General features: G+C 42.3%; 1 protein-coding gene across 1 annotated transcript in view; it reads right to left on the bottom strand.

The window, feature by feature from the left end:
- Positions 1–6,289: 6,289 nt before the first annotated feature.
- Positions 6,290–23,965, bottom strand: part of LOC310792631 (RNA polymerase II elongation factor ELL) — a gene marked incomplete at both ends in the record, with an annotated part of 49,456 nt that continues 31,780 nt past the window's right edge. The window contains 10 exon segments of the mRNA XM_083654349.1: positions 6,290–6,400; positions 6,682–6,726; positions 6,844–7,015; positions 7,526–7,589; positions 8,078–8,639; positions 9,978–10,092; positions 12,365–12,489; positions 13,326–13,567; positions 17,412–17,566; positions 18,622–18,749. Coding sequence (XP_083510475.1) covers positions 6,290–6,400; positions 6,682–6,726; positions 6,844–7,015; positions 7,526–7,589; positions 8,078–8,639; positions 9,978–10,092; positions 12,365–12,489; positions 13,326–13,567; positions 17,412–17,566; positions 18,622–18,749 — 1,719 coding nt within the window.

Here is a 23,965-nt window from a genome sequence, read left to right as displayed (position 1 = left end):
TACAAGCACTTCTGCTAACTAGTCTATATTCTTGGTAATTATGTTTTACACCAAACCTGACCTAGCAATAACTGACGAGCTTGAAAGCTTTTGGGAATAAATGGACCTTTGTTCTTTATGTTATCTCAGTTTTTTTGGTTGGTTGTTTGGTTTTTACATTTGTGAGCAACTGGTTAACTAGAGGATAACTTAACTTACAGGATATTTTTGATATATACAATTTTGACAACTTATGCTAGGTTTTGGGTCCAGCTAAAGTGTATATGGGCTGATACACTGGTTTAAAAAGGGAGCAACTCACACTCTACTCAAGCTGGTTTGTAACTGCAATACTACTTTGCACTTTGTATCTGCAGTGAGTGATACTAAAGGAAGAAGAGGAAGTCCGCACACTGTTGACGCTCCAGCGACCACTGTTTTATTTAAGGCATACAATGTTTGGACCCCTTCGGGTCTTCATCAGGTATGAAGAGTGCAGACATAGGCGGGTTAAAATAGGGAGCAAACAATCAGGTCCCAGCTGTGTCGGGGATAATGGACACACCCCCCCATCTTAAGGGGACAGGCTACAAACAGTACAATGAGTAGAATAGAAATTCATTCATTTTAGTGACATAATGTAATGACATAATGCAGCACAATACAGTTTTAAGAGGCAAAAGAGCCAATGCACTAATTATAGGCAGTACAAGGGTGTTTTTGAGATCCCAAAAAAGACACATTAGGAATAGAGTAATCATTTACAGGCTCCAAATAGACATCACTCAAGGCCTAGATGCACAGATCAAATAAGTTAACAGGTACACAAATATGGTACCATAGAAAAGTCATAGACAAAAAGACAGTATAATAAAAAGAGAAAAATATTAATGAATTAAAAGTTAAAAGACAGGCTCTTTTGCCTCTTAAAACTGTATTGTGCTGCATTATGTCATTACATTATGTCACTAAAATGAATGAATTTCTATTCTACTCATTGTACTGTTTGTAGCCTGTCCCCTTAAGATGGGGGGGTGTGTCCATTATCCCCGACACAGCTGGGACCTGATTGTTTGCTCCCTATTTTAACCCGCCTATGTCTGCACTCTTCATACCTGATGAAGACCCGAAGGGGTCCAAACGTTGTATGCCTTAAATAAAACAGTGGTCGCTGGAGCGTCAACAGTGTGCGGACTTCCTCTTCTTTCTATGGTGTGTATTTTTGAGTCCAGCACCTGCAAATTTTCCGGAGATGTGCGTGCTTCCCTTTTTGTTCTGAGTGATACTAAAGGGCCACACTTTGCAGGTTTTCTCAGAGCTTTTCAGTCTTTCGTTTTGGTGTCCATTTTCATAACTCTAACTGACAGAGGCTCAAACCCTCAACCTCAAAACTGTCGTGCAGCTGTCAAACTGTGAGCCACCGAGTCTCCCAAAGTCAAGTCATTTTTGTCAGAGCTTTTCAGTCTTCACTTGAGAAGTTCTTCAAAGTCCAAGCTTTCACTGAGGCTCAACCCCAAAACCTCCAAATTGTGGTGTGGCCATAGGTGTCATTTACAATGGGGACATGTCCCCACCACTTTTCAACACAAAGTGAAACCCTTGTTGTGTACTCAGATGTCAAATATGGTCTGACAGAGAATTCTGGAAATTGGAGTCTGGAAAAGTATGGAATTTGTAAATGAACAATGTGTATGAAGCCTGTATGTGACTTTATCAATTTAGAACTGCTGTTTTTATGTGCTCTCTTTTCATTGATAGGATGCTGTTAAGCATTTTTACCTCTAAGATTTGAGCACTGAAAAAGCTACTTCAAAGCCAACGTTATACACGTTGGGGAGGGACCTAATGGAAGTTTGGCAATTTCAGGGAATTACCTACCACTGATAATTCATTATTCATGCAAGTGACATGGACTTATGAATATGACTAGTTATATTAACACCGAACCTCAAACATCTCACATCTGACTCATTTCACGTTATTTGCAGCACAAGAAAATTGTGATGGAAATGATTGAGTAAGAAATCTATGCAAATTATGATAGATTAAAGAGCCTTGTTTGTATTTATCACTGTTTGAAATTAAATTCTTAATATATTGTCTCAATCTAATTGTTTATGTGTGGTTAGTTTTTTCTATTGCTAATGATTGTAAGGTTGGGAAAATATATAAAAATCTTATGAGATCATATTTAGATTCCTTTTCTTTTTCAAGGAGCATTCATTCATCCTTTAATCCGATTTACAATACAAATTGCTTGACTATTGTCAGTAAATGATTTGTTCAGGTGCAGTTCAATTTGAGAATAGAGCAACACTAGCCTGGGTAAACCCAGCCTTCAACGTGACGTCACAGGCTATGCCTGTAGCACATAGAGGTCATGTGGAGGCTGGGTTTACCCAGGCTAGAGCAACACTGCCCTCTTGAGGAAACATTGCATCTTGTTAACCACAGGATCAATTGAAAAGAGCTTTATTCTTCACTTTTACTTAGACAACAAAACATTTTTTATGTAATGTTAAGCTTTTCTCAAGAGGATGATGTTGTGATAAAGCATCCACCATCAAAAATTGAAAAAATATATTCCATTTCCCTTTCACTGTACTTCGAGTTTTGCTGTGAAAAGAATGAATAAACTGTGCAAAGAACCCCCCAAAAAGAAAATAAACATAAAAAGCAATAAATAGTTAGAGAAATTTGTTCTCCTAGGTAGATCAATCGCAGTGATTTATACTAACGTTAGACACAGCATTTCATTTCACATTCCTATTGAGACATTGTTTTTCCAATACCAACAAAGAAAGTAAGCGCACTGGTAAGAAACGTGAAAATAGTTTGCTGGGCTGGACATGAAAAGAATAGAAATTAAAATTCTGGTCACTCTTTCAAATAATTACATTAACATGTATGCAAATAGCGAACAAATAACATGCAGGCAAATTGGTGTCCTGGAAAACCACATATTTAAAAAAAAAAGCCAAATTAAAAAAAAGTGAAAGTGAAAATGTCTATGCACTTTTTAGGCTATATTTTTCACAAGGCATCTGAAATAAGGTTCACTAATCCAAGAATTGTGAACCAGGTACTGCAAACAACTTCAACAGTACTAAACACTGATGACGGCACAAGGTTTTTCCAGAATATCAATGATAGGTAAATGCCAATTGGCTCTTCTTTCCTTATGAAAAGGCACCTACAGTAGTTAGCTCCTGCCGCAGTAAAATACAAGCACATCACAGTTAACACTTGATCCCATTTGACCCAAGGTGTGGTTTTCCAAAAACCTCTCAATATTACAAATGGTAAGATTAACTTTGTTCATGCTAGGGTTAGACCGGTTTGCTGATATATTGGGCTGATATTGGAAACGCATCCATCTCATTGATATGATGCAGCTTGCTAGATTACACACAGTATTTATTGCATTAACAAGAGTTTCATGGTCTAAATGGTTCTTCAGATACTTCTATCCTACAAGAATACAGTTTGTGGGTGGAAAACGGAATACTTTCTGGATTCTTTTGTTTGGACCTGTTTGCCATTAACGTGGACAGACATTTTAAGATATTGAATATCTTAAAATACCAGCTACTGCTTCAATCTGTTATCAGCCTTCAAAACCCAATACTGGTCGAACCCTAGTTCATGCTCACGAAGACTATCAAAACATTAAGATGATTTTGGAAAGCCAGTGCAGTCCAGTGCTGCATATCAGGAACAGTATGCATTAAGTATCTAAAAACATGCATGTTTATCTGAGACCAGTTTTTAACGGGGGATATTGAAGTTTATACGGTCGTCATGTCACCTGATTTTTGATCTATCAATACAGGAGTTGGATATTGGTGCAAATGGTATACTAGTTCCAAAACGTACAAATTCAATTCTCGCTCTAAATCAGCCCCCCCCTCCTTACTGTTCTGTGTTGAATGACAACCAATTAAAATTATTTTTGTATATTTGTGCAAGCCATCTGCATAAAGTTTGACTCCATGTTTTAAGAGTCCAGCTTTTTATAGCGTTGATGTCATGTGATGCTTGAAACTGAAACACCACCAAAAGTCTGTTCTAGATATCATTTTTCAATACCGAGCCCTGATCGTTATATTTTTTTGAAGCTTAGTGAATATGTGCCAAGAGAGCGCAACTGTTACTAGTCTCAAATCCTCACACATGTTCCAGAATACCTAATGAAGTAACATACATTTAATTTATGCAACACAACATACCAAATACGTGACATTACACCCCCATTACTGTAGTACAGAGAAGTTAAGCACATTTTGTCTGGATCCCTAAAATAATTCTTGCTTTTGATGGTGGTACTTGATAGGATTGGAGGATGACTTAAAATAAAATCAATTCATTTTCAGTTCATGATTATCTAACCGATTATGAGGGGAAAATGCTGCTACAACACAAATTATTTGACGTACATGAAAGAAAATTCAACACAGATGACACAGACTTAAACAATCCATTAACTTGAATTCAGCTTTTCCTTCAAACTAATAACAAAGACATTGAAACAAATGATCTTAAAACATTTTGAACTGTGCAGGTGACCAAAACCAAGATTAAGTACATTTGAGAAAAGAATCAGAATCTTGGAAACGTCTGTCAGACATGTTAAGGCAGATATTAAATTTCATTCTCCCATTTTAGGCCATCTTTAAGACAACAGTTGTGTTTACAGCTACATTGACGTCGATGTTCAAAGAACACCAAAGACTGGTCACTACTTCCTGCTTTAGGCCACGGGTAATTACGGTGGAATGAAATCACAGGTTGTCTCGATTCAGATTGTACCTGCCTTGGTACAACGACGGTCAAACTTACACAATCCAGTTCAAGGCATCTCTACCATTATCTGGTACAGTTGTATAATGTCAAAATGTAACATCCACTGAAGTGAATTATTATTTTTAAACTAAATCCCGTACTAAAACCACATTAATCAAAGCAGAATCAAATCAACTGGAAATGTGGGTACTATGCCACGTTGAATAGCCTGTACTCTCTGAAACATCGTGTAGAGCCGATAGGTACTAGGTATGTGTAAAATACCAATTTGTAGGCATTCGCCTACTGTCCAGCATTAACATGAGAGGTATGACTGTGTACTGTGTGGCAGTAAATACAATGCTAACTAGTAGACTTCAGATGTGTCAACGGTTTCTATTCCCCCCCCCCTTTGCATTATGAAAAGGCAATTCATGGTCGGCTAGGTGTTGGTGGAACTAGCACTGGTTTTGCACAAGCACTAACTTGAAACCACCATAATGGTAGGTGGAAGAGTGGTTTTCTGGCATTCCAACATGTCTTGGAAATGGAGCAGGGTGATGGCAGACGGCTACATGATCAAACTCAAACGTCAAACCAGGAGACACAAGTCCTAACCACAAATTCTGGGGAGGAAATACAAGGCAACTCATCTGGAAACAAACCTGCTTGTTATGCTTTAAACTTCATTGCATTTCTTAATCATATTAGTGTTAGATCATGACGGAAACTTGTAGTTTTTCAGTATAGGGTTTGTATGGGTGACAGTTTTGTCTACATTTGAAAAGAACTTGTCAGTTCGCCAGGCTATATTATTATATGGCCAGAGGAGAGATACCGTAGATTGCTTATGTGCTGCCCATATTATTGTCATTAGTTAATCATTGTAACTTATTTGATTTAATTCCTAACAATATGAATTAAGGTGTTAGGTTCACATTTGACTTATGTACCATTACTGAAACAGCAAATAAACAAATTTCTTTGTAGTAAAATACAGGCTTTAGTAGCATTTTCCGCTTTTCAGCGTTTTCCGCTATGATTGTACCATCAAATTCATACCTTGACACAAGTCAATGCTTTAGTACTGACAAAAATGACAAAGGAGGAAATTCAAAAAATGCAATTCGGCGCCGAGGGATCACATCTATTTTGCATTTTAGGGGGAAAAAAGGATTTGGCTTTCAACTGTGTCATCTAACCATTTTACAGCAGAACAATAACCAGCCGTTATTACACCAACAAACAATCTTAAAAACCATAGAATTAAAGGGCATCATTTGATCACGAGTTGGTGGTCTTGGCCCACTTTTGAAAAGAGAACCTTGCTCCTCGATTCATTAACACTTGGAGGAGTAAAGTGAATAGTGTTTCAGCTTTTATCCAAGGTCCTTAACACTCCGGGGGACCCAGCTGGGCAGTCTTTTGGTCCATGTGGAGTCTTTTGGTCCATGTGGAGTCTTTTGGTCCATGTGGAGTCTTTTGGTCCAGTCATGTTACCCACCCTGCGGAGGGTCAAGGCCAGCCACTAGGACGGCTCCTGCGTATGGTCGTGATCCATGATCAGGCCTTTGATATGCGACAGTTTCTGATGCAGATACTCGCATCGCTTTTTCTCTTCCCGATACCCAGGAAACTTCTAAAAAAGAAAGCGGGCATTAGTGAGCTTCCAATAACAGACAAAGACTGTGACACAATGGGTCTTTTTCACAGCAGCCACGTTGTGACTAAAAGGCAGGGTAAACTCAGGTGCATCCAAAACATTAATGAGGGCCCCAGCACTGGAACAACCTAAATGGATTGGAATTTGGGAAACCCTCATTCATGTTTTGGGTGTGCCTGTGTTTACCCTGCCTTTTAGACACAAAATGGCTGCTGTGAAAAAAGCTTACGAGAGAAGAGAAAGAAAAACATCCTTACTTTCTTATACTTTTTGTACTTTTGTAGTATTTGGTCCTCCATACGCTGGAAGGATTGAAAGAAAACAGTGTTAGCCTGCCATGTGTCTGATGTGTTCTCTGTTTTTGAAAAAGTGTTGTGTTGAAAATGGAGCAGCCCATTGGTTCCTGGTCCAGGCAGTACCTTGTACTCTTGTGTTCCAGGCGAGAGAGTGTTGATCTTTGAGCCCAACTGAACAAACATCTCTGTGATAGTACCAATCCGGTCGTGAAGGGCTCTGTATTCATCGTACTCGGCACAGAAGTCGTCCTTGTACTGTTGACGCTGCTCCAACGCTGTGATGGTGCTGTATTTTCTGAAAGGATAAACATAAATGGCTTCAGAACTAAAAGCATAGTTGGGGGAGCAAGAAACAAGAAGCAATTTCCCCCCTTAACTTTAGCCAGTAGATGGCACTGTAGAACGCTGCAGCGAATGGTCTGACACGTCACGGATTTAACAGTGTGATGTGTTGTCCAGATGTATAAATGAAAGACATTAGATCATTTGTTTTCAAAGTCATTCTCAGTGAAGCTTTGTGACAGCCCATTAAGACATTTGTTTTTTGTTCCCACTATTTATGTGAATGATTTGAAGCTGAACCGAAATCTTTTAGGGCAAATCGGTGTCTCTTCTCAACAAAAATAATAAAAGGAGGTGGACTCTGAAGCAAAATCGTCATGATATCAAGAACAACTCAGGTGGCCCCATCGGTTTTTTTTGACAACTGTTTATTTCTGTAGTGCGGTTTAGAAATGCCTACTGAATCTGGGAGTACAATTTAGAAACCCAGGTGGCTGTGAGGGGCACAATATTTTGAACTTACATTAAGTAGTCCGGCAGTTCCTCTGCTAAGGTTCGATTGACAGGTGTTTTTGCTCCATCGTGGTCTGTAGATAAACACACGCGCACAAAGACAGAAAAAAAGGTTAAAGCAATCTGCCAATGCAAATGAGATAAAACCCCCCATCATATCGAGGCTGATGGAATCGTTTATCACTGGCCCTGATAAGAGATCTGCTCCAAGGCAGGCGGTGACGTCGGCAACGCTGCCTGCTGACTCGCTGGACCGTAGGTCACCCAGCTGTTCCACAGTCAATCATCAACAGACTAGACCGCGGAGTGAGGGCGGGGGGGGCGTAGAGCAACACACACGACGCTCTCAAGTGAAAACGTGGTTGTGAATTGCTCTTTGTGACCTCCTGATGGCAACTGTAACTCACCCCTGAAATTGGAGCATTTTCCCATTTACAATGGCTAGACGGAAACAGATAGTGTCATAGCCAGGACAGGTCATATAAAAGCACACTCAATACAGTACGGCAGGTTAAAGCAAGATTGAGGCAAACTTTTTCATGTCATTTTCATGGTTGTTTACCGTTGAGATTTTCTTGGTTCTGCTTCATGTCTGGGCTGGTCTCTATCCAGTCCGGTTTTAAGCGCTCTCGTTCCTTGTCTTTGTGCTTTTTGGACCTCTTCTTTTTATGCTGGCCATTGACAAACTGATGGTCAGTGCAAATGGAGGTCTCAGTCTGTGGGAGCTTGGGGCTGGGTGGGGGGAGCTTGGGGCTGGGTGCGTGGGGCTTGGGGCTGGGTGCGTGGGGCTTGGGGCTGGGTGCGTGGGGCTTGGGGCTGGGTGCGTGGGGCTTGGGGCTGGGTGCGGTAGGAGCCGGCGCCGTCCTCTCCGGTTTGGGAACAGTGGATGAGCTGCTGAGTTGGTTCCGTGAGTAAAGACCATTTGGGCTCCCCGTGATGTGATTGTTGGTTCTTTCAAACTCCATTTTGGTCTGTACATTAGTGTTTCCTTGGCTAGAGGAACTACGAACCCTATTGGAGCCATGGTCTCCATTGGAGGGGGACTGCAGAGGCAGACACGGGTCTAAAAGTTTTTGTTTCTTGGGGGTCTGGCAGTTGGATGGGTCAGAGGGTAATGGACGTTTCTGCAAAAACAAGGGGATAAAATCATTAATTTGCTGTAAAAGATATAATATATCTATATATCTATATCTATCTATATATCTATATGTACGTATATATCTATATCCATATCTATATCCATATATATATATATATATATATATATATATATATATATATATATATATATATATATATATATAGATATAGAGATATAGAGATTGTTGATCTTGAGATATGTTATGTTAACATCCTAACTGGACCCTGAAATTAGATGTCCCGAAATTGCCTGTAGCACATGCATAAATATGAACCAGATGCTGTCATATGAAGAAGAAACTGATGAAGAAACCTAAAGCTGCAGTAAGCAGTTTGAACATACCACATCCATGGAACATGCACAATGCATAACCTTCCGCCTCTCTCTCTCTCTGTTACCTCGTATCACTCCGCTAAGCCCCTCCTATTGAATGACGCACCAAACGTGAATGCGGGTTTTGCTGGGCTTGAAGCGGAATGTCAGTTGTCAACTGTCAACTAGCAAGCTAACATCGTTCCCGCTAGTTATGTCTGACTCCGAGACAAGCTCAATGTAGCTCAATGTAGCTTTTCAATGTAACTGTTGCAAGCATGGATGTATACTAGCTAAAAAGTTACAATTTACAAGTTGTCGCCATCTAGAAAATACCTCGCCGATGTTGACCCTCGTGGAATCTCTTTTTATTTGGGGCTTTCCTATTCTCCCTCTTCTCCTCCAAGATCTGCCTTCTTATGACTTGCTTTGTAGTATAGCTGTTGTAGGCAACGGAGGTATTGGAATTTTACCAACAGCTGCCATAGCTCTTGACAGCTGACACACAACTTTTGCGTATGTTTGGTGTGTGCCGCCAAGCTGAGCAGAACCACTTTAACTCATCAACATTTTTGTGTGTGCTGTGATTGGCTGGTTACGTTCTAGCTAGCCCTGATTGGTTGTTTTGACCCAGAACGGCCCAGTTAAAAAAAAAACGATATACAAAGGGGCGGGTGCTCACAGACACACATTTGTTTGATGTAACCCTTCAATGAAATATTGTTAGTGATATGTAATAGTCAAAATGAGCTATTTCAACCAAAATTATAATGGAATAATATTGCCTACTACAGACGGTAGTACTGCAGCTTTAACTGTCATTCCCCTCTGAAATGCATTTAGTGCCCTGCTGCTTAATGTAATCATACTTCTTACTGGAGGATATTGCAGAAATATAATAACTCCAGCAATCTGCAATAGAGGAAAATCCCTAACCATTTTCAGTCCTGTGAGAAAGCAGCAGCTACAGGGGAAGGTAGAATTCATTTGAGGTGAATAATTGGCGTACCACAGAGAGACTCTTGGCAGGACTGAGTTGGGAAGGAGAGTCTCCGGGGGTTTTGTGGAATGAATGGTTGGACTGGAGACTCTTCAACTGGTTACTGTGGAGTGGCTGGAGTTTCCTGAAGACACATTAAGCACATATCAACTTTCATTAGCCAGTTATTCTTTCTTATTGCACTAGATAAATGGGCTGTAAAGATAAACAGGAAGACACAGTATGTAGGCTATCATGCTCACTTTGACAGATTTATGATTTGGTCGTGGAAATGAAAGTTCAATTATGATGTGCGATGATACGGCTCCCAGAGAAATGACAGATGTGGGGCTTTTTCCACAGAAGGTTAAAGCAACACTCCGCCCATTTTCAACCAGCTTTGTATCATTAGAACATCAGTAGTATATCAGAAAACTGTAAACGGTTTTGAAGTCTGTCATTTAATTTGACAGTTATTGAGTGTTAAAGTGTGGACCAGTGACATCACTGGTCCACACTAACTCAAATTAATAACTCATTAACTCAAATCAACTCTCAATAACTGTCAAACTAGATGAATGATGAATAGTTTGACAGTTATTGAGAGTTGATTTGAGTTAATGAGTTATTAATTTGAGATAGTGTGGACCAGTGATGTCACTGGTCCACACTTTAACACTCAATAACTGTCAAATTAAATGACAGAGTTCAAAACCGTTTACAGTTTTCTGATATACTACTGATGTTCTAATGATACAAAGCTGGTTGAAAATGGGCGGAGTGTTCCTTTAACTCAAGAAGAGGCCTATGATTGCTTTAACCTAAAAATCAATGACCATCATTGGCAGGCAAAGTCAGAGTCTGCCTACCACTTTTCTCTTAAAGCAGCCAACACATTCATTAAGACAACATTAGTGTTGAAACAACATGAATTATTTGTGTGTCAGGACAAAACAACCTCCAGCCTCTATCATGACATTTGAGTATTATCAGTGCTGGTTGCATGTTTCTGTGTTATGTTTTCTCTTGTGACTCTCTGGTGATAACATCTACAGGAGGCGACCATAAAGGGTGAGTGGTGTCCAGTGAGCAGAACAATAGTAGCAGATGCAGGACCAAACCCTCTCCTCTGGCAATCTGCTTCCTACAGCTCCTTCCTCATACAAACGTCACTAGAACAAGAGAATAGTCATTCCTCCCAGTGGATGCATGCAACCTTTTCAACCATATGATCAGTATAATCACCAGTGGAGTTTACAGCATTTTTAACATAACTCACCAAGTTAGCAAGCCTGCACTGAAAGGATTTAGTAAAAAAAAAGAAAAGAAAAAAAAAAAAAAAAAAAGGGCAGTCCTCTTGCACACAAAAAAAGGGAAAGAAATTGTGAAGTTTACATTTACAGGCTACCACAGACCATATATATCCTGTTCACACTTGGCAAAACATTTTGCTAACTTTTACTGTAGGCATTTTTAAATTTAGCATGAGTTGTGAACAGAGGGGGGTTGTGAAATTAGCCAGTGAGGGCTTGCAATTTTTCCAAACCCTCCATGAATCACATGACCTTGGGAGGCAGCTGGATTCACAAAAGATCATTAGATCACAACACGATCACGCAACAGATCCATCTTGCCATGCTCCAATCGATTGGTTTAAATCCCAACCACTGCATCCAGAGGCAGCTATGGGCGGGCTTTGGTGTGATGCCAGCAAGAGCGAGCCTGTGATAGACGTGATAGATAGACAGATGGTTCATCCAATCACCTGCCAGGTATTTCTTCTGAAAGTGCCTGCCCCTTGAAATGGTTTCCTGAGCGACTCTGTTCCCAGATGGCTATGTGAAAACAAACCATCGGACAGTGTCGGGTTACGAAGCAGCACGTGGCCAGAGTGTTTACTGGCAGGCAGAGGACACATGTGGGATGCAGCTCATCCTGAAAAGCTCGGCCTTGGTACTCCGAGCCTCCCATGCTAATGCCATTTGGCAACACCATGCAATGAATATTTTCCTCTGCTTTGATGTGTCCATTAAGAGACTCATCAGTGCAGAGAAGTAGTCATTTAGTAGCTCCCTTTTCAACATGATCACAGCAGACCTACATTCATCTAGCAGCCCCCCCCCCCCCCCCTCCTCCATCTTTCTTTCTTTCCCCCTGCTGTCCCGATCATTGCTCTACCCCCCTCTGCCCGATCTGGAGAGATCCATATAGATACATGCCATCTATTTTCCATGTTATCTGACCAAAAGGTGCGTGTGAAAGTGATAAAAACATGTAAAAAGTAAAGCTATGGGTTTTCCACGGCAACTTTCTCCATGGAACCAAACACAAAAGAATAAAACGCTGAAAAAGAATTGCAGTTATGAGCATTATGGCTCACTTGATGCACGGACAATAATGGAAATCACAACACGCACCGGGTCAGGAGCCTGTGGATGAGTTGCCTCTCCTCCTCGAGGTAGCCGGGCCAGTCTCTCTGCACGTTCCTGTAGAGCTCGTCCTTCAGACTGTAGCTGTGATCCTTAGAGTTCAGCTTGGCGATCTGTAAACCCAACGGCTCCAAAATGTTACTGAAGCAACAGGAGGCAGACTGAATACAGCAAGTCGTCTGTCAGGGGGTTCAATCCAGCCGGCCATCTGAGGTTGTAAAAGCTGACCTCCACCTCCATATTTAAAGACCTTTTTACACCTCAATGGCTCTACAGTCGCCTGAACGAGCTCGTTTCGACAAAGTAAATTTTTTACCTTGTGCTGCTAGAACCTCTAATCCTGAAACGAATCTACCCAGAATGCCTCACAAACCGCTTCCAATTCTTAAAGTAGTGTGGGAGCCCAGCAGGAGACACCCCACCCCTGTCCTGTCAAAACACAATCTTCTCCCCATAAAGATAATTAAGGCACAACCCTAATTACAGCTACCAGCGGCGGCACAGTCTCCACGTGACGACTGCAGTGGGACACTCACACACAGCGAGCACAGGAAACACGCCTGAAATAAATGGACTGAAATCACCCTTTCAGATCAGAGGTGTAGCTGCACAGCAGTAGGCTGTAAACTGAGCCAGTATCATTAGCAGAAGTAGCAGCAGTGAGGGACTACTTTATGTTTGCAGCTCTAAACCGTGACGCGATATCAATTGACTGTAAATGCAGCTGTATTGCAATTGAGCCCGCTTTTTATGAACCCCGTAGTTTTTATGTTTGTGATAATGGGTTCCGTTTAATTTTTACTTGCTTCTGAAGTGATCTTTTAAAATTGGATTATTCCTATAAAATCATAGTCCAACATTCACTTTTTTTTTCTTTCTTTTTTTACATTTTCAACATTTAATCAGCAGTCAACACTGTGTCTGTGTAGCAATGTGCCAGATATCTCACCTCATCCAGGACTGAGGTCAGGTCAGCCTTGTCCTTTGGACTGGCCCTCTCCTTCTCCAGCCACAGCAGCAGCTCCGCTTTCCTGTAGGGTTTTAAGGCCAGGAGGTGAATGACGCGCTCCCTCAGGGGCCGGTGTGCCACAGGGCTGGGGACCAGGCTCCTCTTGTTGCTGGGGGAGTGCTTGTTGCTGCTGTCTGTTCCTGACACCAGACCCTGCTTCCTCTGGACCTTCACACACTTACCTAAGATCAAAACAAAGGGAAGCACAGCAATGCTTCAATATGACACATGTGATTGTATTTGTATGCTTGACTTGTTTTGATGGCATAAGTTTCCACCCAACTTTTGCTGAAATCAGTACAGTCTTCCTTATTCAGTCATTCATAGTGGTAGTAGTGATTGGAAAAGTTATCACAGGAATAAAGTAACTAAAGCTGTTCTTGAATGGCCATACAGTCAGCGCACTATACAAAACAAAAGATTAGCAATGGGCTTATATACCGAGTCATCAGGATTCACATGCTGACAGTGCCATGAAAAGACAGTGCCAAGATATCATTCCTCAGCCGTCAGGCCAGTTATGCAAACCAGAGCCTGGGTTTGAAATGTGAAAGAATGCCTTCCCTTCACATGAGATACAACCCAATAACTCATAATTGTCACCGTATTTTGTAATGCAATATGCTAAAGACAGGAACATCCCTTTCAGCTCAATGTAAAGCAGATTTCAACATAATATTTCAATACCTTGAACCTGTGCATGTGCACTTTCTGAGTTGGTGTGCTGCAGAGGCAGTGTTGTGAGTGGAACACAGTGAAAGGGTTGACAGTAGGGTTAGCCTACTGCTGAGTAAACAGAGGAGCATGGAAACTAAAGCCTCTAACACAGAGGCCCTTTCTTCCTGTTGCAGCACTCATTCAGCTGGACCCAGGCAGGCAGGGACCAGCAGTGCTTATAGATATCTGCCCACCGTCATATTTGAAGGCTGAAGCCATACTTTGGAAGTTGCTATAGGACGGAGATGCACAGCCTCTTCACTAGGACAATGCAGTATCATATAGCTGACATTTTGCACAGAAGATAAAGATATCTCTCCTTTTACAAATGCTCTTGGCATTTCTGTACGTCCACAATGACTTGAATCGAGTAAGAAAAGAGTGAAGCAAAGTGCAGGTTTGTATTTTCAAGGTGCCATGGCGTGCTGCTAAGCTATTTATTTTTCCACAACAGTGGGAACTGCCATTACCCGCAGCAACGAAATGATCGGGGGAAATTAAAATATCAAGAACCCACCAGCATATCGTCTGCCTCAGAAGAATCGAGCGGAGTCTTTTAAATAAACTTTAGCCAAGATGGTTCATCTCGGCTTCGCCAAATCCAACAGTCTTTGAGGAACTTGTTTCAACATCGACCTCCCTTGGCTCTTAGTCGTGGAGGTTTTCGTCCTGCTGCACTGAAACAACCTGTGCTGCCACATTTCAAACACGCAGCGACAAGAAGCATTGTTTGAAGGTGATACATTAAAGCAGCTTGCGGGAAGTTTTCAAAACTGTCAACTCAGCGCATCTTTGGCACAAGCGCGCCTATCATGAAGGTTAAGATCACTGATGTGTCTCCGTCGTTGTGCGAATACTATCTGTGCACTGATCCAATTAACCCATTGATACCTGATGCAGCATTTGCGTGTATATCCCTCATTTGTGTGTGTATCCCTTTAAGACCTTAAGATCTTAAAGGGATACACACACAAATGCTGCATCAGGTATCAATGGGTTAAAAACAGCAACTGTGATACTTTTGGCCGTGTAACGGTAGCCTGGTAAACCAGCCGGTCACGTGAACGCACACGAAGAACCAAATGAAATGTGAGTTCACGTTTACCAAGCTACTGTAATGGTGCATCAATAATAAATTAGGTGACTTCATAACTAAGTTGAATTTATTGCTATTGCTATTGCTATTCTCATTATCTGTGCGTCAGTATCATTAAACTGTGCAGTATTTTCTCCACTAATCAATTACATTCGGGGATGAATATGTGACAAAAATGGTGAAAAATTTCGATCACTTTATCCCCATATCCTCAAATGCCATCTTTTGTCCAGACCAACAGTCTATAAATAACCCAAAGATAATCAGTTTACTGTCATAAGAAGACTAAATAAACCATAAAATACTCATATTTAAGTAGCTGGAATGAGGGAATTTTAGATTTTCTTTTCATAATCAGTCTAAACGATTAATCGATTATAATATTTAAAAAATAGTTTTGCGATTGATTTTCTGTCGATCGACCAATCGATTAATCGACTACTCATTGCAGCTCTAGTTATAACATAACTGTTTTCAAAAGCCCCAAGGACTTGCCCCAAACTACCAGCGCACAAATTTCAATTGCCCATTTTTCAGTGACCTTAAATGCCTCTTTTCCCTGGGATGGAGTGACCTTTGAAAAACACACATTATATTCTAAACGATGGACATTTTTCTACTCTGCAACCTATGATTGTGAGTTGGTATATACGGACATTTCTACCAGTGAGTATAGCACGCTTGTGCCACAAAAGGAGTGTCAAGTCACCACAAAAGGCTTGTGCACTCTCCATAGCATATGGCACATAAACACATAACCACTTCCTTTCGCTTTTGTTTGATTCTTCCTCGCGGAGAGAGAAGTCCAGTTATGCGCTTGGGGGAAAATGAGCGTGTTTTCAACCATCTTTTTCAACAGTTATCAGCAGCCAGATACACTATATTTAATCGAGCCCCTGAGAGGCTGTATCAGCAGCAACGCATGGCATGTGATGTCCTGGAAACGGGGCTTCAACAGCAGGCTTATGTGGCTTTTACCCTGAACGTCATTTTGCAGTTATGTTCATCACAGCATGTTTCCATTCATAAAACATCATCTACACATGCATTTCAATTCACAAGGGGCATCTAAATTCCATGAAGCCTAATGGCTAAATCTTTTAAGAAAGATGCAGCGTGTTCAATTAACAGACAATGACACTAAAACCAGAGCTAAGGCTGTGAAAAATCAATCCAATTCACTGGAAGAAGGGCTCTCAAGGCAGCCCCCCGAGTACTCAAGGCTAAACTATGGCCTCTTCTTTAAATGATGTTGAGAAATGATACAATATTTCATCAAATGAAAACTAATCAAATCCCAGTCGCCGTAATTAAACTTTTAGGCAAAACTTGATCCACTCCGCGTGCGACTTGTTAGCGCTTACTTTCTGGCAAACTCAATCACATTAACGGTCGGTGCTGGCAGGCTGGTTGGCACAGTGCCAGAGCAATCTGGTCAAAATGAAGGGGGGGGGAAATGAGAAGAAATAGAGGCATCCCTCTGCAAACCCCTGTGCTTTGATCAATTATGTGATAACTTCCACACCATATGGCCATTATCAGCAGGACGGAATGGTGAGAAGCACTGGATTAGAAGCACTGTGGGACCATGGAACTCCTGGCTTAGCTGTCCTTGATCCCTCTGTTTAAAGGCTGCCACGCACACTGAGGTTGGAACATAGAGCAGGATCCAGAGACAGACACTAAGACTCACGTGGCCCTGGCTTGATCCAGAGACAGACACTAAGACTCACGTGGACCTGGCTTGATCCAGAGACAGACACTAAGTGAAGACTCACTTGGACCTGGCTTGATCTCAGAGCCAGACACTAAGTGAAGCCTCACTTGGACCTGGCTTGATCCAGAGACAGACACGTGAAGCCTCACTTGGCCCTGGCTTGACAGTGAGGTTGGAACACAGCAGGATCCTGAGATGGACACTAAGTGAAGACTCACTTGTCCCTGGCTTGACACTGAGGTTGGAACACAGCAGGATTCAGAGACAGACACTAAGTGAAGACTCACTTGTCCCTGGCTTGACACTGAGGTTGGAACACAGCAGGATTCAGAGACAGACACTAAGTGAAGACTCACTTGTCCCTGGCTTGACACTGAGGTTGGAAACACAGCAGGATTCAGAGACAGACACTAAGTGAAGACTCACTTGTCCCTGGCTTGACACTGAGGTTGGAAACACAGCAGGATTCAGAGACAGACACTAAGTGAAGACTCACTTGGACCTGGCTTGATCTCAATAGCTGAGCGACTCCAGATGTCTTTCTCCACCTGGGACATGCGTTCGCGGGTCATCTGGTAGGAGTCATCTGTGGCACAAACTGTGATCTTGTCCTGAATGCTGCCCTGGCCCTCCAGGTGCTCCCTGCCCTCCCTTTTGAAAGGAGAGGAGACAGGATGGGACAAGAGAGAAGACATCTTAAAACTGACAAATAGTGGTGGGCAATACAGTATGGCAAAAATATCATGTTTTTTTCAGGCAGGATCACAATCCCCAATCTTATCAGGATTCTTTTTCATGTTGGTTTTTAACATTATTTTGCAAGTTACTGAACAGTACTAGTGCTCTGCGATATATGGACAAAGTCAAATATCACAACCCCCCCCCCCCCCCCCCCAATACCTCAATATCGATATTGCTAAAATGTTGTAGTTGACCATTGGTGCTTTGATAAATAATCATCAGTAATGTGAATATATAATGACTACTGTAAGTGGGTAAAGGCAAATAATAGAAGAGTTAGAACATGTATGCCATATCACAATATTACGATATCCAAAATATAAGACCATATCTAGTCTCATATCACGATATGGATATAATATTGACATATGGTCCAGCCCTACTGACACATGTTCTGGAGGGTGGTGTGTGGTCAGTCCTGGGTTAACCCATTGATACCTGATGCAGCATTTGCGTGTATATCCCTCATTTGTGTGCGTATCCCTTTAAGACCGTGAACCGCGTTAACGCGGTTCACGGTCTTAAAGGGATACACACACAAATGCTGCATCAGGTATCAATGGGTTAAAGCATCAATCTGAACGACAAGTGAGGGATTATGAAGGCTAAAAGACTCCTCTGAGCTGCAGCACTGATGTAACCCTGCAAACAACCCACTGACCGGGTGGGGCCCACAGACACAGCTGACCATTGGCAATTATGTCTGCTCACACGTTTGAGGTCAGTCGTTGCATGTCAGCCTTTGGATATGATTATAGAACTTGTTGAATGCATGTTTGAATATAGTCTGATAATGTGCCGTCTGTTGTTGTTGCAGTACACATGAGGACATGGGCTACTTGGAACTGATAATAGCAAAGAGAGAGACCACTGTTTGAGAAGCCCTGTGGGGTCTCAATCTGACTTGCTATGCATTCCCTTTGTGGTTGACTGTGAAAACGGTGAAAAGTGTGTTGCTTACTTACCCTGAGACATATTGGTGAATGCAGTCAAAGCTGGACTGAGGTTTGTCTTTGCTGTCGCTGGATAGGTAGAAGGAGAAGACTCTGAGTGCGCCAGGAGCTTCGGGGGATGGCGCTGGGATCTTTACGTACTGTCCAAGAAAAAATGTGTATGAAGTTATTAAAAACATAATTAAGAAAAGCAGGATGTCTTTACGATTGGTTGGACTGAGACCATGATATCTTAAAGTTGCAAGATCTATATCTAACTTCAAATGAATTCAGTTCAGAACTGACGCCCTGCTTTAGAAATTATTACACTGTCATCTATAACAGAATCTTTCTCAGTCATTACCAGCTCAATGCTATGCTTTATCAGATTTCTTTCATACACACAATATTCTAATATCCATCCTGTGAGACAACACAATGGACTAAGAAAGGAGGCATCTTTAAATACCAAATCATCCGTATTTACTCTCTCTGAAATTGCTACATTCACAATCCATTAATAACCATCCTACTGTAATATGTATATGAACAGTTTAAAAGCACAGATTTACTGTGTTTTAGTAGCAGTGTAAGTGTGAATGCCACACCAGCTTCCATTGTAGCTCATGGTAATTATTAACTTGTGTCAGTCATTAGACTCTTGCCTGTATCTGCCTGTGTTGCTGATTTTGTGTTTGTGTGGTGTATGAGTGTGCAGAGTAAATAGTTATATAAGATATAAGGTATAGGTTGTAAGATGTTATATAAGATATAAAGAGTGATATGTTATATAATATAGTACATCTCTTTAACATACCTGCCAACATTGGCCTGTGAAAAAGAGGGATATTTTCTGATATGAATGATGGGTGCTTCCTGAATTTATGGTCACATGACAACAACTGTGTACAGTTGCAGAATATACATGCATGTATGCAGGGTCAACTAATCCAGCCCCTGGCTCATCTTACCCCACTCTCCCCTAATGCTTGTCTGTCAGGCTGTTGTCTATGAGTTGGGCAATGGGCACCAAAGATCATCATCATCAACAACAAGGTGTTGCGTTGGCATAGACATGCATGAAAATGAAATTAAAGTTGTTGTTGTTTTTAAGGGACAATCTCAATGGCCAAGGGCCAGCGTGCACTCACTTAACCCGGGTTCAAGTAGTAATCACACACTACCTCCCCATAGTCAACAACACATTTTATTTTTAGTGTAGGGGGGAATCGAACGCGGGTCTCACACACCAAAGTCGAACGCGCTCGCTAACCAGTCAGTCAAGGAGACAATCCCTGAAAATGGAATGAAAGTATGACACCTGGGGCCGGATTCACCAATGTGTTCTTAAGATATATCTTAAGAAATGACATAAGAGGAAAATTTAGGAAGCTCCTAAGAAGGCGCTTAAGTGCAATTCCTCAATATTTTCTTAGGAACAGTCTAATTTCTTAAGACCAAAGTTAAGAAAAAAATGGCACTTGGGAAGATTTTCTTTCTTAAGAAGGTTTTGTGAATCCGGCCCCTGGTATTTGGTCTTGTTTTGCCTGTCCTGTTACTTTCGTTTTCCACTCGGTTTCACAACAACCTGGAGGCTCAGCGTTGATATGGTTACTGCAGGTTGGAAATAAGTGATCATCGGTAAAGTCGGCTGTAAACACGGCCAGGCAGCGCGCATCATGTCGCTGCCTCTCGTTGCTCTGTGATCCTCTGGTGTTTTCTCGCACCCCTCCTCCACTTTGCAATTCAAGAAAAGCACCGGGGAGAGGAAGTGGCCACGGCTGTTCACAGATCAGATGTAGCCTAATCTGATTGAATGTAATCTCAAAGTGGAAAAACACTGGATAAAGTAAAGCAACTAAACAACTTGAGCATTTTTTCAACTGACAAGGGCAAGCTTGAGTCGCTAGTTTCTGTTTTCATTTAAAACAATAAATGTGACCTAAATAATCCAGAATTAATTATTAAGACAATCACAGAGGCTCCATGGGACCTCCCAGGTCAGAGATGATGACCTGTAGCCAGCCATGGGCGGAGCGTGTCTGAAAGGCAAACCATAACAATAGTGGATGGCTTGGTACTTGGCTGATAACCTCTCTTCTGTCATGTACCGTCCGTGGCTCCCTAGCAACGAACGAGCCAGCAGGGTGCTGTCTGTCTCTGTCAGAAACCTGTTACATCCAGAATGACCTAAAAACCTACTTCCACTGAAAGGCCAGTTCAACACAGAAAGTCATTAACCAACAGGTACGGTATGTCCTTTAAAACGGGTTGGACGCCGGCTCTCTTTTGCATTGCCTGCAGCTGTGTTTCAGCCTGGAAATGAACCGTTTGGTACTTTTGCTGGTAGTGTGTCCTAGATTCAGAAGAGGCCCAATGATTATCACCCATCCTTACCAAGCACGGATACAGTCTGACTCATGTGTAGTACTGTGTACAGCTTTAGCACGGATACAGTCTGACTCATGTGTAGTACTGTGTACAGCTTTAGCACGGATACAGTCTGACTCATGTGTAGTACTGTGTACAGCTTTAGCACGGATACAGTCTGACTCATGTGTAGTACTGTGTACAGCTTTACCACAGATACAGTCTGACTCATGTGTGGTACTGTGTACAGCTTTAGCACAGATACAGTCTGACTCATGTGTGGTACTGTGTACAGCTTTAGCACAGATACAGTCTGACTCATGTGTAGTACTGTGTACAGCTTTAGCACAGATACAGTCTGACTCATGTGTAGTACTGTGTACAGCTTTAGCACAGATACAGTCTGACTCATGTGTGGTACTGTGTACAGCTTTACCACGGATACAGTCTGACTCATGTGTGGTACTGTGTACAGCTTTACCACGGATACAGTCTGACTCATGTGTAGTACTGTGTACAGCTTTAGCACAGATACAGTCTGACTCATGTGTGGTACTGTGTACAGCTTTACCACAGATACAGTCTGACTCATGTGTAGTACTGTGTACAGCTTTACCACGGATACAGTCTGACTCATGTGTGGTACTGTGTACAGCTTTACCACATATACAGTCTGACTCATGTGTGGTACTGTGTACAGCTTTACCACGGATACAGTCTGACTCATGTGTAGTACTGTGTACAGCTTTACCACGGATACAGTCTGACTCATGTGTGGTACTGTGTACAGCTTTACCACGGATACAGTCTGACTCATGTGTGGTACTGTGTACAGCTTTAGCACAGATACAGTCTGACTCATGTGTAGTACTGTGTACAGCTTTACCACGGATACAGTCTGACTCATGTGTGGTACTGTGTACAGCTTTAGCACAGATACAGTCTGACTCATGTGTGGTACTGTGTACAGCTTTAGCACAGATACAGTCTGACTCATGTGTGGTACTGTGTACAGCTTTAGCACAGATACAGTCTGACTCATGTGTGGTACCCTCCTTCGCTACGGGGGCTCAAAAGTCGCTCATCCCGATCTCGACTCTTCTCGTCCCTGGCACCTCAATGGTGGAACGAGCTTCCACCTTCGGCCAGGACAGCTGAATCACTGCCGATCTTTTGGAAAAAAAATAAAGACACAGCTTTTCAGGCTCCATCTGGGCGCTTCTTGATCTAACTTCTCTTTCCAAAAAAAAAAAAAAAAACTACTAACCTAAACTTGTACCACTGTTCCTTCAGAAGTTGTAGTTGTCAATAGACTGTGCTCCATAGTTGATTGCTCTATTGCTGACAAAAATGTGTTATTGTAAGTCGCTTTGGATAAAAGCGTCTGCTAAATGACGTAATGTATGTAATGTAATGTACTGTGTACAGCTTTAGCATATTTACAGCATGCATACAGTCTGACTCATGTGTAGTACTGTGTACAGCTTTAGCATATTTACAGCACAGATACAGTCTGACTCATGTGTAGTACTGTGTACAGCTTTACCATATTTACAGCACAGATACAGTCTGACTCATGTGTAGTACTGTGTACAGCTTTACCATATTTACAGCACAGATACAGTCTGACTCTTGGGTGTGGACCCCTCCATCAGCCAGTGGATCACTGACTTCCTCACCAACAGGACACAACATGTGCGGCCGGGCGCCCACCTGTCTGACCCCCTGTGTCACCAACATAGGAGCACCTCAAGGATGTGTGCTTCCATCCTTCCTCTCTACCCGCTGTACACCAACGACTGCATCTCCACAAACCCTGCCACCAGGTTGATCAATATGTGGACGTCGACACGACCGTGGTGGTCCTCATCAAGGACAACGACGAGGCTGGCTACAGGCCAACGGGGGTCCAACCTGGCCGAGTGGTGCTCTGAAAACAACCTGGAGCTCAACCCACTTAAAACAGTTGAAATGATCACTTCCGGAAATCGCTTTCAACCCACATTCACCCCTGCTTGACGTCTCCCGTCCGGTCCTGACCCAGTTCTATAGAGCCACCACTGAAAGCATTCTCTCTTCATCCATCTCTGTGCGGTTCGGCTCCGTCTCTGCTCTTGCAGTGGATCGTGTGTGCACAGCAGAGAAGCTGACAGGACAACAACAGCGACTGTCAATGAGTGAGCTGTATGATGGCAGGGTCAGGAAGCAGGCAGGGAGGATCGCCACTGACCCCTCTCAACCTGGAAACCATCCCTTCAAAAAAAACGCCCCTCAAGGCGGGTTCTGTGCCATCAAAACCAGGACCACACAGCTTTTTCCCCAAGGGCTGTTTCTCTTCTCAATAAGTCAAATCACATTAGAAAGTTATGACACCACCACCCCCCTGCGTAGCTGCGTATCTTTCATTCAAAAATTATCTTTCTTATCACTTTGACTATGTACGGGTTCTTTCATGTTCTGAGTATGTCTTGATTGTCCTGTCTGTGTGTTTTTTTTTAATCTTGTTGAGTTGAGCTGTTACGCCAGAATTAATTCCTGTGCATCCCTGTGATGCATTTGGCAAATAAAGTGTTTCTGCTTCTGATTCTCATTTGTAGTACTGTGTAACAGCTTTACCATATCTACAGCACGGATACAATCTGACTCGTGTGTATTACTGTGTTTAGTAATCAGCTGTAAGTGATGGATCGTGTGTTTAGTAATCAGCTGTAAGTGATTGATTGTGGGCAGACTGGCAGAGAGCGCAGTGCCCCCTGGCAGATGTGGCAGGCTGGACTCCTACTAGGAGTCCTAGCTGTCACAAATGCCCAGTCATGCAGCACAGCCATCATAAGCGCTTTTTGCAGCGTGGAGCCAATGAACAGCTCCTCTTTCAACACCCCTCCTCCTCTCCTCTCCTAAAACCCAACGCATGCCATTCACCCAACCCCCATCAGCCTCCGGGCTTCACCCTACCCCCATCAGCCTGCAGCCTCAGCCCACCCATCTCAACACAAAACGCAATGCG

This window comes from Poromitra crassiceps (assembly GCF_964638095.1).
Source record: "Poromitra crassiceps genome assembly, chromosome: 18".
Lineage (NCBI taxonomy): Eukaryota > Metazoa > Chordata > Actinopteri > Beryciformes > Melamphaidae > Poromitra > Poromitra crassiceps.
The sequence above is the reverse complement of the archived record's forward strand: the minus strand, read 5'-3'. Positions and strand labels throughout refer to the sequence as shown.